Genomic DNA, 16,614 nt, shown 5'->3' on the forward strand with positions numbered 1-16,614 from the left:
TAAATATAAAGGAATGTAGTGTAGTGCAAAAGACATGCTGTATGTTCACCTCGTGACTAGTGTCATACAAGTTAGGTAATGAATAACTACAAATGGTTGATGAAGAAATATCATAGTCGCTGTGGTCTGACTCAAGTTAAATATGTTTGAATACAAGTGAAGACGTTGCATGTAAATGCATGTTTAATGATTTCAAACATTGATATTATCTCATTCACTGAAAAATGTGTTTATTCCAGCACTGTTTAAAGCCAGCAGCCAAACTTAAATGTGTTAAATCCAACTTTGCGTATTCATTATGTGAAAACAGTCAGAACTGCAAAATGCCCCTTATAGGAGATAAATCTCTCTCGCTTACATTTTTTTTGTTTATATAAAATTATAAAAATGTGTGTTACTTAAACCGATTGCTGTGCATAAGTCAACCTTCTAAGAATGGACCGGTGCCTCTGGCCAAATGCCGCCCTGGGCCCATGGTGCCCATGTCGACAGCTTGGGTTGAGTTATGTATTTTATTGTCATGCAACACATTTTCGATGAAAATATCATCATTGTCATCACCATCAGCCCCAGTGTCCTGTTGTCTGTCCACCAGAGAGCTGCTGGAGATAACCTGCCGTCTCGCCAACACCCTCAAGAGCCATGGCATCCAGAAGGGGGACAGAGTGGCCATTTATATGCCGGTGTCACCACTGGCGGTGGCGGCCATGTTGGCGTGTACCCGTATTGGTGCAGTGCACACCGTGGTGTTTGCCGGCTTCAGCTCAGAAGCTCTGGCGGGGAGGATCCAGGATGGTGAGTCTACGTCCACCCAGCTCTTTGTTCTAACTTAAATAATGATGGGGATTTTTCAATGTAGCAGCAACTCTTAGTTCCTACCCTCACCTATGGTCATGAGGGATGGGTCATGACTGAAAGAACTAGATCACGGGTACAAGCGGCCGAAATGAGTTTCCTCAGGAGGGTGGCTGGCGTCTCCCTTAGAGATAGGGTGAGAAGCTCAGTCATCAAGGACTGGGAGTAGAGCCACTGCTCCTTTGCATTGAAAGGAGACATCTGATAAGGATGCCCCCTGGGTGCTTTCCTAGGGAGGTGTTTCAGGCACGACGTCCAGCTGGAAGGAGGCCACGGGGAAGACCTAGGACTAAGTGGAGAGATTATATCTCCACACTGGCCTGGGAACGCCTCGGGATCCCCCAGTCAGAGTTGGCTGATGTGGCCCGGGAAAGGGACGTTTGGGGTCCCCTGACACTCACACACACGCGCACACACACACACACGCAAACACCTTTCAACAACAGGGCAATTCAAAGTGCTTTACATAAAACATTAAAGGATTGGAGAAAAAAAAACATTAAAAAAAAGCCAATAATAAAATAAAGTTTAAAAAAAAAACAAAAAAACAAGAATATCAAGGAATAGAGAATACAGTGCAGCATAAGAAGTTCATAGATAGTATTGTTTACTGAAAGGCAGCGGCAAACAAAAGTCTCCCGTCTTGTTTTAAAAGAGCTTAGATTTGCAGCAGACCTGCAGCTTTCTGGAAGTTGGTTCCAGATATGTGGTGTGTAAAAACTGAATGATGCCTCTTGTCAGGGACCGAGCTAGCCGGCATGAGAAGGCAGTGTAGTTTTCAAAAAAAGTGAGTTTTATTAACAAAAAATGAAAAATACTTAATTAACAAAACATTGAATAAAGTTCTGGGCCTCTAAAATAGGTTAACTAAACAGAACTTAACGTCAACCAGATAAACTGTAGTTCAGGGCAGACTAACAAACAACCAACAACTGAGACATACGGGTTCACATATATAGTGGCTGATCAGGCCATTTTTGACACACTGGGGGATAGACAAAACAACACTACAAAGAAACACAAATCAAAACTAATTAGTCTACCTGGTCTTTAAGGGAAAAAAGTAATCATCATTAATATAATTAACAATAATATTGACTGAAATGCAGTGCAACAATCAAAGCATGAAGCAGGGGACTTCCCCATGATGCAGGAGGCCCATGGTATAGTCCAATTAGCAGCCAGCACTATTTAAGCCCAGCTGATCCGGATTGGCCTCCTTTTGCTGGCCAGCCAGGAACTCCACTGCAACTCCCAGGAACTGGTAACTCAAAGAATATAATGTTAGCTTTTCATGCAATAAATTAAACTATTGAAACGAATAGCAAAATTGACTAAAGAAAAGTTACCTAAATGTGTGCACTACAAAAAGGAAACAGTCTGTCAAAACTACTAATAAAAAGTGTTGTATGAAACTAAAAACCTGTGTCCAGTTAATTATCTTGACAAATGTGTACAGAAACTTAACAAGTAAATAAACTAATTGAGTTACCCGCCTTTGTGCATTATTCAGTGTGGGGTTGCTACTGCGGCCATCACACCTCTCCATGTTTGGTTTTGACTCTGGGGACACAGAGCAGACCTGTCCCAGACCATCTGAGAGGTCTGGATGGTTCATAGCTAAGCAGAAGATCAGAAATGTATTTTGGTCCTAAACCATTCAGTGCTTTGTAAACCAACAGTAGTATTTTAAAGTCAATTCTTTGACAGACAGGAAGCCAGTGTAAAGACCTGAGAACCGGAATAATGTGATCCACTTTTTTGGTCTTAGTGAGGACTCAAGCAGCAGCGTTCTGAATTAACTGCAGCTGTCTGATCGACTTTTTAGGGAGACCTGTAAAGACACTGTTACAGTAGTTGAGCCTGCTGACGATAAATGCATGGACAAGTTTTTCCAAATCCTGCTGAGTCATAAGTCCTTTAATCCTTGATATATTCTTTAGGTGATAGTAGGCTGACTTTGTAACTGATTTAATGTGACTGTTGAAGTTCAGGTCTGAGTCCATGACTACACCTAAGTTTCTGGCTTTGTTTGTGGTTTTTACCATTACCGCTTGAAGCTGGCTGCTAACTTTTGACCATTCTTCCTTGGCTCCAATAACAATGATTTCAGTTTTGTCTTTGTTTAATTGGAGAAAATTCTCCTCCATCCAATTATTGATTTGCTCAATGCATCTAATCAGTACTGGTATTGGACTATAGTCCCCTGGTGATATTGTTATGTAAACTTGTGTATCGTCTGCGTAGTTATGGTAACATATTTTGTTGTTTTTCATGATCTGAGCCAGTGGAAGCATGTAGATATTGAACAGAATCAGAATTAGAATCAGAATTCCTTTATTGTCCCTCAACGGGGAAATTTGTTTGCCACAGCAGCCAAAGGACAGTATGTTACAAAAAACACAATAGTAATAATAACAATAGTAATAATAACAATAGCAAAAATTAACAATATAAATTAAAAAAATGTAAAAAATAGAATAGAAATAGAGTAGAATTGTTATATGCATATAAACATGATATTGTACAAAAATTACCAGCAGTGAATTTTGTTTTTATTTACAATTTACAATAAAGTATAGAGTGCAGAATGAGGTCTATTAGGAGCAGTGCTTATTGTAGAGTCTGACAGCAGCAGGAAGGAAGGACCTGCGAAACCTCTTTCACACACTTGGGGTGTATCAGTGTATCACCTGACTAGAGCGGTGATAGTGACCTGCAGGGGGTGGGACTCCTTCACCAGCAGCGATGACAGCTTGTCCATCATCCTGCTCTCTCCCACCACCTGCACTGGGTCAAGAGGGCATCCCAGGATGGAGCTGGCCTTCCTGATAAGTTTGTCAAGTCTCTTCCTGTCTGCTGCCGAGATGCTGCTGCTCCAGCAGACTACACCATAGAAAATGGCTGATGCCACCACAGAGTCATAGAAAGTTGTCAGGAGTGCCCCCTGCACTCCAAAGGACCTGAGTTTCCTCAGCAGATGGAGTCTGCTCTGACCTTTCTTGTATGTTGCTGCAGTGTGGTGAGACCAGTCCAGTTTATTGTTCAGGTGAACTCCCAGGTACTTATAAGATGTCACCCTCTCAATGTCCGTTCCTAGGACGTTCACCTGTGTGCAGGGTGTTTGCGCCTGCGGAAATCCACCACCAGGTCTTCCCGGCGTTGAGCTGGAGATGGTTCCGTTGGCACCAGTCCACAAAGTCTTTAATAAGTTCTCTGTAGGCTCTGTCGTCCCCGTCCCTGATGAGGCCGACGATAGCAGAGTCGTCAGAGAACTTTTGTAGATGGCTGTGAGGTGTTTGGTGCGAGAAGTCTGCAGTGTACAGGGTGAACAGAAAAGGGGCCAGGACTGTTCCCTGTGGGGCCCCCGTACTGCAGATGACTGTGTCCGACACACAGTCCCGAGTCCTCACATACTGTGGCCGGTTGGTGGCCGGGATCCTGGATTACCTATCCAGGATCCAGGTCGTGAGGTGTTGATCCTGAGGGCCCAGAATGGAACCTTGGGGAACTCCACATATAATTTTTGCCCGCTCAGATGTGTAATTATCTATAGACACAAAGTAGTCCCTGTCCTTCAAGTAGGCTTCAAACCATTTTAATACTGTGCCAAAGAGTCCCACCCAGTTTTCCAGATGGTCTAGGAGTATGTTGTGATTGACTGTGTCGAATGCAGCACTGAGATCCAGTAATACCAAGACTGAAATTCTACCATTGTCTGTGTTTAAGTGGATGTGATTGAAGACCTTAACAAGAGCTGTCTTGGTGCTGTGGTGTGGTCTAAATCCTGACTGGAAGACATCAAAACAGTCGTTCATTACCATGAAGTCGTTCAGCTGCTTAAAAACTGATTTTTCAATGATTTTACTCAGAAATGGGAGGTTTGATATTAGTCTATAATTGTTCATTAGTGAAGTGTCTAAATTGTTCTTTTTTAAGAGAGGCTTTATAACAGCAGATTTAAAAGCCTGTTGGAAGACACCTGACAGAAGATATGTTTACACTCTGTAAAAGATGTGGGGTCATGCAGTTTGATGCATTTTTGAAAAGGCCGGAAGGCACAATAACAAGGCAGCAGGAGGAGGATTTCAGATGTTGTATGATGTTCTCCAAGGTTTTATGGTTAATCACATGAAATTGTACCATGGTTTCTGAATTGACCTTGAGTGGACACATGGACAACACATGTCCTACACCTGATGGGGAGGCGCTGACTCCTTGCCTAATTTTCTGGATTTTTTCTGTGAAGGAGACAAAGTCATTGCAGGCTCTGGTGGAAAGCAGTTCAGGGGCTACTGACACAGGAGGGTTTGTTAGCCTGTCGACTGTAGCACACAAGGTCTGTGCGTTATTGTTTTTGGCAATGATGTCCGTGAAGGATTGTCTTGCATTTCTCATTTCCAGTTTGTAGATTCTTAGTCTTTCTTGATAGATATCATAGTGAACCTGGAGATTTGTTTTACGCCACCTACGTTTAGCTTTCTGACACTCTTTTTTTCTGTTCTTACCAATGTGGCATTTCTCCATGGAGACCTTTTATTGCCAGGGACCACTTTCAGCTTAGTGGGCGCAATGGCATCAATAATATTTGTGATTGTCAACAAGCTCATTTACTGAGACCCAAGGGAGGGTGTGTGTGGGGGAGAACGCCTGAATAAATGTTTCAGAGGTGTTTTGTGTGATATACCGTTTAGCAATTACCGTAAATCCTCTAATATAGGCCCGGGCCTTTATTTACTCAAGCACATCGTGGCCCAGGCCTTTCTTGGAAGGAGGCCAGAATTAGAGACAGGCCCCTATTTCTATTTGGGCAAAACGGACTAACCGTAGAATGATTTGTGTCCTATAAAATACTAGGTTCATTTATTGAAAAAGTCTCCTCTTTGGCTCCCCAGCTGCCATATTACTGTAAACAACGTTTACCGCTTTCCAGTATTGCACGCTTGGTGGGCTGGCAGGAGGATGATTGACAGGCGCTCTCCTTCATACAATCACACGCACACTTCATGGCTTCACCTGATTGGACGAACGCTTTCACTGCTGTCCTGTCTGCTCCCGGATTTCAAACCGACCAACATGGCGGCTCGTTTGGAAACTTTCTCTTATTTTACGACAATAGTTCACCGGAATGTGTTACTGAAAACCTTTTATGCGAGAAATAAGCTTTGCAGTTGCTGAATCTGTCTTTATTTCAGATCGACAACGGTCAGTTTAAAAGATTTTCGAGAGCTTGCAGGAGGCGGCGGCGCCCCGTCTCTCGACACTCGCTACCACGCGAAGGCATTGCACGGCTTCTTACATACCGTAAATCCTCTAATATAGCTTCAGCCAAAATCTCCGCGACGCAAAGGCATTGCACGGCTGACAATGAATGGGAAGCGTGGAAATAACGCTGCCTGTGGACACTTGCCCCGTTAGAGACTGGCTGTTATTTACCACTGCCAACAGCGAGACCGGCCAATGTTAGAGACTGGCCGGTAATAGAATACAGGACAGTATTAGAGGATTTACGGTACTTTTCTTTGAACATTTGTCTGCATAGAGATAGCACTTTCAAAGAAAACACAGGAATGATCAGAAAGAGCAACATCATTCACAACAACCTTAGAAATGCTAACACCCTTGGACAGGATCAAGTCCAGGGACCTTTGTTGTGAGTGGGCCCTGTCACATGCTGAATCAGTCCATAGTTATCAATGACACAACACAGTTCTTTAGTCCCTCTGTCATGGAGTTTGTCGATATGAATGTTAAAATCACCAGCAATAACCACACAGTCAAAGTCAATACAGATTATAGACAGTAGTTTATTAAAATCATCAAAAAAGGTTGCACAGTATTTAGGTAGACATTTAGGAACACAAAAATTCAACTGAAGAGCCACGTAAGTTTCCATAAGATATCTGCTTGCATTGGAAGTAATTGTTAAACAAAACAGCCACTCCCCCACCTTTCTTATGCACTCTAGCTTCACTCATAAAATTAGATATTTTGATCTAACCAAGTTTCAGTTAAGTACAAACAATCAAGATTGTGGTTGGTAATAAAATCATTGATTAAAAATGTTTTCCTGCCAGAGACCCGACATTTAATAAAGCTAGATTTAGTGTGTTAAAATAATTGCTTATTATTATTAATTGATGAGGAATGGATGCTAGATTTCATAAATTTGAAGAATAGGTTGGGTGCTTCTTGCTTAGCCTTTTACGATTTCTTATCAAGACCGGAACTGAGGAAGCTAGCAGAGTATTGGGCCCCGACTTATCCTGGAAAATGTCATGAATGCGATCCGTCCTGTAGCCTGAGCCCAGCACATACTAGTTAGAGCTTGCTGTATTTTGCACACAAGTAACTGAACATGCTGTTCTGTTATCAGGCTGTGGGGACGTCCTTGTAGAGGTGGGGCTGGTGCAGGTCGAACTAGATGAGGACTTAGAGCCAATGGTGGAAGAGGAGGTGGGGAGGATGCAGTGGGTCATTTGAGGGGTAGAACCTGGGAGTAGGGCGGGGTGTGAATCTGGTTCCAGCAGTGACTAGGCTTGTTCGGGATGGTCTTGGCTTGACTTGACTTGACTTATCACGCCGACGAGAGCTGCGGGTGTCTGAGGGGGCGGGCTCTAAAAGAGACGGCAGCCAAACGCCGTCAAGTCGGACAACAAAATCAACGTGACTATGGTGCTCAAGCGATAGAACACAGCAGCAAACCAAAGAGATATGTTATATATATATATATATATATATATATATATTACACACACACACACATAAATACATACATACATACATACACACACACACACACACGCAAGGCAACATGTGGAAGGCATTCTTTTTTTCCAGTATATTTGTATTATCAGTCTATGTTTGTATTAACCAGACCTCACATATAATAGGCCTACTCACAACACAATGCACGGAACTTAAGATCAAGCCATGAGATCAATGCGACCAAAATAAAAAGTATCATTTAACCACAAGGTGGCCGCCGAGTGCGGACCTGAACACACGTCATTGAACTTTTAACCAATGAGAACCATTCCACTGTAGCGGAGGTGTGGACAAGCCGGTTGCAGCCGTCGTAGACCACGCTGCCAAGCGCTGCAAGAAGCGGCTCTTAAAAACTTGTTCCCGCGATGTTTTGGGTCACGTGATATGGTCGCGACCCTGTGACGTCTTTGCAGTCGGCTGCTAAGTCGGACACAATTCTAGCCATCATGCATCGCTTTCAACCCACAATTCATCACGTTAGGTAGCGCGCTGCAGGCGGCTACATCAAGTCGAATTCGCCTACTATCTCTTTCATTTGGTCAGTGAACTCCATGAGAAGGGAGGAGGGGGAAAGGGTGCCTTACATAGGGTGCCTGTAGGAGGAGGAGGAAGGTGGATTTGTTGGTGAGGTGGGAGGTGGGCACACTTTCTCTCGGCACTGATGACTGACATGGACAATGCTCTCTTCAGGCGGGGGCCGAACAGGCTCTCTTTCAGGGTTTTGTAGGGATGCTCCGATCAGCATTTTGGGGGCTGATCCGATCACCGATCACAGGAATCATTCATTTGACAATACCGATCACTGATCACAGAATGGATGGGAGAATAATAATAATAATAATTCTCAATGTCCTGTATTTACAATCAAGTCCACTTTAATCGATGGGCAGTCCCTCTCATTATCGCTTAGTGGGGTCTTGTTCACGAGTGAGGGAAGGATGGAACGTGAGATTGCCGTTTTATGACTGAAGATACTGTTGATGACTGTGTAGGACACAGCGGGATTCTGGGTTGGGCTTGGGCTTCAGACTCGTGGTGTGAGCGGGACCGGAGCGGAACTGGACCGGTACTTTTATAATAAAAATGCCGCTGTGTGCTTTCACTGCCCGCTCGCTGAGCTCCACTCGGGTGGCTGTAATTAAGCTGACGAATGGTTGACGTTCTTCTTGCATGTGATGTTGATAATAATTCACCTGCGCGGCTCTCGAAGTTGCGCAAGTTGTATTTTGGAACAATCACAGCAGAGCAATTGCTCTGATCCACAGACACGGGACGAGCCTACTGTGCGCACAAGGGTGTAATTCCATAAAAGCCCACTACACTGGAACTTTGACAGCAGCACAAAGGCCACATTGGCCATAAATTGAACATTTTTTCACAGGGCATCAAGGCCAAAGTGCGGAACCGTCGTTGCCATCGTGAAATTCCCACTCTGTGTCAGGTGCAGAAAAACAGTCTTAGGTAAAAAAAAATATATATATATATAAATATGCGATCGGCTTTTCTGATTGGCCGATAACGATCGGCGGCCAATCGATCGGAGCATCCCTAATGCTTTGTTGTGGTTTCTTCATGTTTAGATTTAGATTCCTCTTGTCTGATGTCCTTGGCAGATGCGTGATGCAGGAGATAAAATAGGTTGGCGATGAAAAGTTTTATTTCCAGCCTATTTAGGCACAGTCCATCTGCTTTAAAAAGATGTCGGCGATCCCCGAAAAAGTTGAAATTGTCCATAAAATGAACTGAACGGACGGCACATGCAGTTGAAAGCCATGTGTTGAGACTCAAGTCTCAGGAACTCCTTTTCCGAACGGTGGTAGAGGCCCACTGATGGACACCTCCATATTCAGACTGTGTTCAGCAGATCATTAAATCTTGCTTCAGTACTTCAGACTGCTGTTATGAAGTAATGGGTATAGATTTCCAAAGCTCCGCCCCTCTGATGTTCATTGGTTAATAACTTCTGAATGCTACGATATTTTACAAAGCTTACTTCCTCATTCACTCTCCCGATCTGGAGCACTCGTTTGGCATTCTGGGGGAGCGGCTTTAAACAGAGGTCTGAATGAAGGGGGCAGGACTTAGTTGGTTCAAAGTTTTCTGTGGTTTTTCCAAATTACCTGCTCAACCTTTAACATATACGTGTGGGAAAAGAAAAGTGTAGTCATAGTGGGGAACATTAGACCTGCTCGTGGTATCAAAGGTATGCGATAGCAAAGCAGGTGGCCATGAACTTGGACTAAACTTTCAGGTTCAGGTTCAGGTTACTTTATTGATACCCAAGGGTAAACTAGTTTTGCAGTCGAGAGTTCAACAGGCAACAGAAAACGAACAATCAAATTAGAAACAGGACATTTAAAAAGAACACATACACATAAAACAAGAGACAGCTTCGTCTCGACAGAAAGTGCTGCAGTTCATGAAATAAATAGATAAAAAAAAAAGGGGGATACATCATGCTCCGAAAAGTGACTTGTGCAGCTTTTGTGCAAACTACAGCTTGTTTACTAGTGTTACTGCGGCTGGAACAAAGCTGTTTTTATAACGTTTTGTTCTGCAGTATGGGACTGACAACCTCCGTCCAGAGGGAAGAAACTGGAATTCACTGTGCAAAGGGTGTAAACTATCATTTAAAATGGTCGTGGCTATCCGCTGTAACTGTCTGGTATACAGGGAAGAAGGGTTCAGCTGTGGCTCACCTATCAGCTTACTTGACCATTTCACAATTTGATTCAGTGTGTTCTTGTTTTTAGTAGAAAGGCTTCCAAACCATGACACCAAAGAAAAGGATAAAACGGACTCGATAAAAGCACGATAAAAAAGAATCATCATGGTTCTGTCAACATTCCAGTAAGACAGTTTTCTCAGACAGTGCAAACGCTGTTGTCCTTTTTTACACACAGTTTCACAGTTTTCTTGAAAGTTCAATTTAAAATCAATGATAGTCCCAAGATATTTGTAGGATTCCACACATTCCACTAACTGACCTCTTATGGTTGTGGCATCATATGTGTGAATTTGTTTGCTAAAATCAATTAACATGTCCTTTGTTTTCGATATGTTAATTTGAAGATGTGACTCTTCACACCACTGCACAAAGTCATCAACTATAGGGCCATGGCCTCTTTCATTCTTTTGGAGCAGACTAACAATAACGGAATCATCTGCATACTTAATAATTGTCCTGTTTTGATATTTGCTCTGGCACATGTTTGTGTAAAGAATGAACAGAAGTGGAGAGAGTACGCATCCTTGTGGGAAACTTTAGAGTTAATTTGAAGCTGTTTTCAGTCAGACAGTTTTTCTTTCCTTCAGCTGCAGCGTGAAGGTCAAAGTAGAGGGGCGGAGCTGTTTCCTGACCTTTATACAGTATCACAGTGAACCCTGACGGGAACTGAACCTTTAACCGTGGCAGAATGAAGGCCTGGCTCATAGCAGCAGATCTCTGGAGGTCAGGCTCAATGACTTGTGTGTTTTGGAAACAGGACATTTCCACGGCCGGCTGAGCAGTAGGAGAAGCAGAGCACAGTGGGAGTGTAGCTGTAGGAATGAGCTGGAATATTGCAGATAAAGTACAGTTTGAATCAAGGCAGTAAAGTATTGCCACAACACATGAGCATGAGCAACATTGTGATAATTGATCTATTCTGTCAGAAGAATGTAGTTGTTCTGGAGCAGAGAAGATACATCTGAACTCATCAGTTTTAATAACTGATCTGTGATCTCACATAAGCTAATTCAAGCATCATGCCTATGTACGTGACCCTAGGATGTTTATTCAGGAAGAGAGACATTTCAACAACAAACTCTCCAGATGTGGCCACTTCAAACTATGGCGCTCCATGTTTGCACTCTGGTATCAGTTTTGAAACGTACGCTTGTTACATGCATCATGTCTTTTCAAAACAAACTTCCTTGTTCACAGGAAATGTACAGTTTTGTATTCAGAGCCCAACATGATAAACCAGGCATGTGTTGTGTTCACAGCCCAGTGTAATTAAACAGGTGTGTGTTGTGTTCACAGTCCAGTGATATTAAACAGGTGTGTGTTGTGTTCACAGGCCAGGGCCCGGTTTCACGATAACGTCCACTCTTAGCGCGCTACGAAGACTCCTACGTTATGACTTACCAAAGTTGTTTACCTCTATAGTCGTGGTTCCCGAACGGTCTCTTAGGAGTCTTCTTAAGAAACACTCCTTACGTCGTTCGTACATGGCGCTGTCCAGAAAGAAAATGCTGAAGTCCATTGCTCAGAGTTTGATTTTCCATTTCATGCACAGGTGCATGACAGCACTATATTATAAAATAGGCTATTGCAGTGTTTGCGAATAAAACATTGCTAGATATCCTTCTAGGCCTAAACATTTAATTAACCATGGTCGAACACACTACCATAGCCTATACTGATTTTAAAAAAGATATAGAAAATATAGAAACAGCGGAGGAGATGATGAGATGATGATTCCCAGGTCGGCCCCGGGTTCCTTCTGTGTGGAGTTTGCATGTTCTCCCCATTTGAGCGTGGGTTCTCTCCAGGTTCTCCGGCTTCGTCCCACAGTCCAAAGACATGCAGGATGGGGATAGGTTAATTGATGACTCTAAATTACCCGTAGGTGTGAATGGTTGTCTGTCTCTACATGTCGGCCCTGCGATGGACTGGTGTCCTGTCCAGGGTGTACCCCACCTTCCCTCAATGACAGCTGGGATTGGCTCCCCCCCCCCCCCCCCCCCCCCGCGACCCTGAATACAGGATAAGTGGTAGACAATGGATGGATGGATGGAAGTACAAACAGACTATATTTTCATCAAGTGTCTAAGAATACATGCTTGCAATTAAAAAAAATATGAATAAATTGTTTATTTCCTGAACACTGACTGGCCATATTATTCTCTAAATCATGTATTTTGCATGTTGTTCATCCCCCAGTTGGGTGAGTGGTGATGCACCTGCCCCCAAACGCGGGCAGCCGAGGTTTACAACCCCACGAGGATGTCTCATTTTTTTTTTGCTTGCATAATTGTCTTTAGATCAGAGAATTAGACCAACATTTTACTTTAACTATGATAAATATGTCATACAAATTCCCCAGAACCCAAATATAACTTGCAAAAACATGATGGGCATAAAGATGTTATTATTAATAGCATGTTATACATCCCAATGACGAAGGCATTGCTGCATGCAATTGTCAGAGAGAGAGAGAGGGAGACCCCCTCCCTCCCCCCCCTTTCACCATCTACGAGGAGGAGGTGAGGAGCACCTTCAAGGGAATTAAGAGGAATAAAGCCCCCGGCCCAGATAACATCAGCCCCTCCGTTCTCCACTACTGTGCTGCGGAGCTGGCTGGGGTTTTTACCAACATCTTCAACTCCTCCCTCTGCCAAAACTCAGTACCCAACTGCTTCAAAGAAACCATTATCATCCATCATTTGCATACAGAGCCAACAGGTCAGTTGAAGACACCGTCATCTTAGCAACTCATCACATTCTGAACCACTTGGAGTCCGCCAACACATATGCCCGCATCCTGTTCATGGATTTCAGCTCTGCATTCAACACAATAAACCCGGCCAATCTATTCAATACATTACTGGACATGAACATCGACCCATGCATCTGTCACTGGATTCACAGCTTTCTCTGGAACAGGCAACAAAAGGTGAAGATCAAAAATACCACATCCTCCCCTCTCTTCCTCAGTACAGGCACACCCCAAGGCTGTGTTCTCTCACCCTGGCTATTCTCCCTTTACACAAACAAGCTCACATCCCACCACAGCTCTGTCAACCTGTACAAGTACGCGGACGACTCAACCATCATAGGACTCATCACCAACAACCAAGAAACAGAATACCGTGCACAGATCAACCAAGCAGTGACCTGGTGTACAGACCATGATCTCATACTCAACTCATCAAAAACAAAAGAACTCATCATCGACCCAAGACGCCAACCATCCCCCAAAACTCCTGTGCTCATTAAAGGTGAATCCATCTGCATCACTGACACATTCAAACTCCTTGGAACCCACATCAGCAATAACCTCAAATGGAAAATAAACGCAGACCACATCTACAAAAAAGCCCAGCAAAGACTTTTCCATCTCCGTCAGCTCAAGAAGTTCAGGGTAAGGTCCCATCTTCTGCTCCACTTTTACACAGCCATCGTAGAAAGCATCCTCACCTTCTCCATCACAGTCTGGTTCGGCAGTCTAGACTCACTCTCCCGGAAGAAACTACAACGCATCATAAATAGAGCATCCAAAATTATTGGCACACCCCTTCCATCCCTTGATTCACTCTACCACAAATGGACACTACGCAGAGCATGGAAAATCATCTCCGACCCCACTCACCCTGCACACTATGCCTTCCAGCTACTGCCCTCTGGGAGGCGTTACAGGACAATTGCTTCCAGAACATCCCGGTTAAAAAACAGTTTCATCCCAACTGCAATAAACTTTCTGAACTCTGAACATTAAGGATTAAGCATGGCCCTTATGTATTGTGTAGTGTGTATGTCTGTATGTATATCTGTGTTATATGTTTTGTAAGTTGGAACCTGTACCAAGCTGACAACAAATTCCACCAGCCTGGCTGTGTGGTCATTAAAATGAATCAATCAATCAATCAATCAATCAATCAATCAATCAATCAATCAATCAATCAATCAAGAGAGGGAGAGAGAGAGAAATACTTCACACTAAAACTCAGTTCCGGCTAAAGAAAGAAATTTCACAAACTTCCATAGTCAGGAATTGAACCCTGGCCGGCCGCATGCAAAGCTGGCACGTTACCTCTACACTATCCTCACATTCAGGAAATCCTCATCAGTATTATATTAGAACATGTTACTCTTGACGGTACGCATTTAATCGCTCGGTAATTCTTGCCCAAGCAGCCTCGCAAATTTTATTTATCACTACAGTATTCCCTTTTTTGGTTATGATGGGTTTGTACTCCTCGTACAGTTCGATCAATAATTTTTGCTCTGGTCTTTTCAGCCATTTTCTCGATGATTCGACATTCATGGTTCTGGGCTGGCTTTATATCCCGTTAACGTGCGTAAAACTCGACAACGTTAACCTGACTTGAATTAGCCTTAACAAGGCATGGCTGAAATGCATTAATGGAATGGGTTCAGCCGCAAGTGGAAGTTGGTGTTAGTTATAACCAGGCTTAACCAGGTGCCGCTTTAATTAACAAGTTTGGTGGAATACCCCTCAAGTGTGTGTTTTGTTCACAGCCCAGTGTAATTAACCAGAGGGGTATTCCATCAAACTCGCTAAGCGCAAAGCCGGGCTAATTTCGATAAGCCTCGCTACCTTTAGCGAGAGTTGCGTTCCATCAACGTGACTTGAGGCACTCTCCGCTAAGTAACCATGGGAATTTATCCGACCAAACTAGCCTGCCCCGGGGCAGGCTAACCATCAGGCTTACTTTAGCGGGGGTTTCAGAGAAGTCCGTCTGTTGGAAACAACTGTACCAGCAGAAGGTTCCGCCAAGCCTAGTCCTCGTGATTTCGTCACGTGAAAGACCAAAAATTACCAAAATTACATATATGAAGTAAAAAAATATGAATACATCGTTTATTTTGTTTAAGACCGACTGGCCATATCATTATCTAAAGTCCCCAGTTGGGTGAGTGGTGATGCACCTGCCCTTGAATGTGGGCATCGCAGGTTCCCATCTCAGTGAGGACATCTCATGTGTATTTTTTTTTTTTGCCTGTATAATTGTCTTTAGATCAGAGAATTAGACCAACATTTTACCTTAACTATGATAAATATGTCATACAATTTCCCCAGAACCCAAATATAACTTGCAAAAACATGATAGGCATAAAGATGTTATTATATAGATCCCAATGACAAAGGCATTGCTGCATGCAATTTTCAGCCACATAAATTCCTTTCAGGTGAGTTCATTAATAGGTTCATTGAATGTGTTCATTGAATTGTTGAGATACATGAGTTGGTCAATGTAGATGCATTTACTAGGCCTATCTAAAAAAAGAGAGAAAGAGAGAGAGTTCTGGCCAAAGAAATAAGTTTCACACACTTCCATAGTCGGGAATTGAACCGTGGCCGGCCGCGTGCAAAGCGAGTAGCAAAGTAGCAAAACTCGCTAATTAAAGCGGCGCTTACCTGGTTAAGCCTGGTTAGAACTAACGCCAACTTCCACTTGCGGCTAAACCCATTCCATTTACGCATTTCAGCCGCGCCTTGTTGAGGCTAATTCAAGCCAGGTTAAAGTTGTCGTGTGTTACGCCGTTCACGGGATATGAAGCCAGACCAGAACCGTGAATGTCGAATCATCGAGAAAATGGCAGAAAAGACCAGAGAAAAAATTATTGATGGAACTGTACGAGGAGTACAAACCCATCATAACCAATAAAGGGAATACTGTAGTGATAAATAAAAATCGCGAGGCTGCTTGGGCAGAATTGCCGAGCGATTAAATACGGAAGTACCGTTAAGAGTAACATGTTCTAATATAATACTGACAACAATTTCTCAAACGTGAGGATAGTGTAGTGGTAACGCGTCGGCTTTGCACGCGGCCGGCCACGGTTCAATTCCCGACTATCGAACTTTGTGAAACTTCTTTCTTTGGCCTGAACACTCTCTCTCTCTCTCTCTCTCTCCCTCTCTCTTTTTTTTAGATAGGCCTAGTAAATGCATCTACATTGACCAACTCATTTATCTCAACAATTCAATGAACACATTCAATGAACCTATTAATGAACTCACCTGAAAGGAATTTATGTGGCTGAAAATTGCAAGCAGCAATGCCTTTGTCATTGGGATCTATATCATGCTATTAATAATAACATCTTTATGCCTATCATGTTTTTGCTTATTTGGTTCTGTTATATTTTAGTTCTGGGGAAATTGTATGACATATTTATCATAGTTAAGGTAAAATGTTGGTCTAATTCTCTGATCTAAAGACAATTATACAGGCAAAAAAAAAAAAAAAACCACATGA

At 43.1% G+C, this 16,614-nt stretch overlaps 1 protein-coding gene across 3 annotated transcripts in view; it reads left to right on the plus strand.

Moving 5' to 3' along the window:
* Window positions 1-16,614, plus strand: part of acss1 (acyl-CoA synthetase short chain family member 1) — a 102,163-nt gene that overhangs the window by 20,845 nt on the left and 64,704 nt on the right. For all 3 annotated transcript variants that reach the window (XR_014597991.1, XM_084021635.1, XM_084021636.1), the window contains exon 3: window positions 596-795. Coding sequence is in view for 2 of the 3 variants with exons in the window: in XM_084021635.1 (XP_083877761.1) it covers window positions 596-795 (200 nt within the window). In the remaining variant the exon portion in view is untranslated. The remainder of the gene's footprint in view (window positions 1-595; window positions 796-16,614) is intronic.

The sequence above is a fragment of the Eutrigla gurnardus genome, assembly GCF_963514095.1.
Source record: "Eutrigla gurnardus genome assembly, chromosome: 11".
Taxonomy (NCBI): Eukaryota; Metazoa; Chordata; class Actinopteri; order Perciformes; family Triglidae; genus Eutrigla; species Eutrigla gurnardus.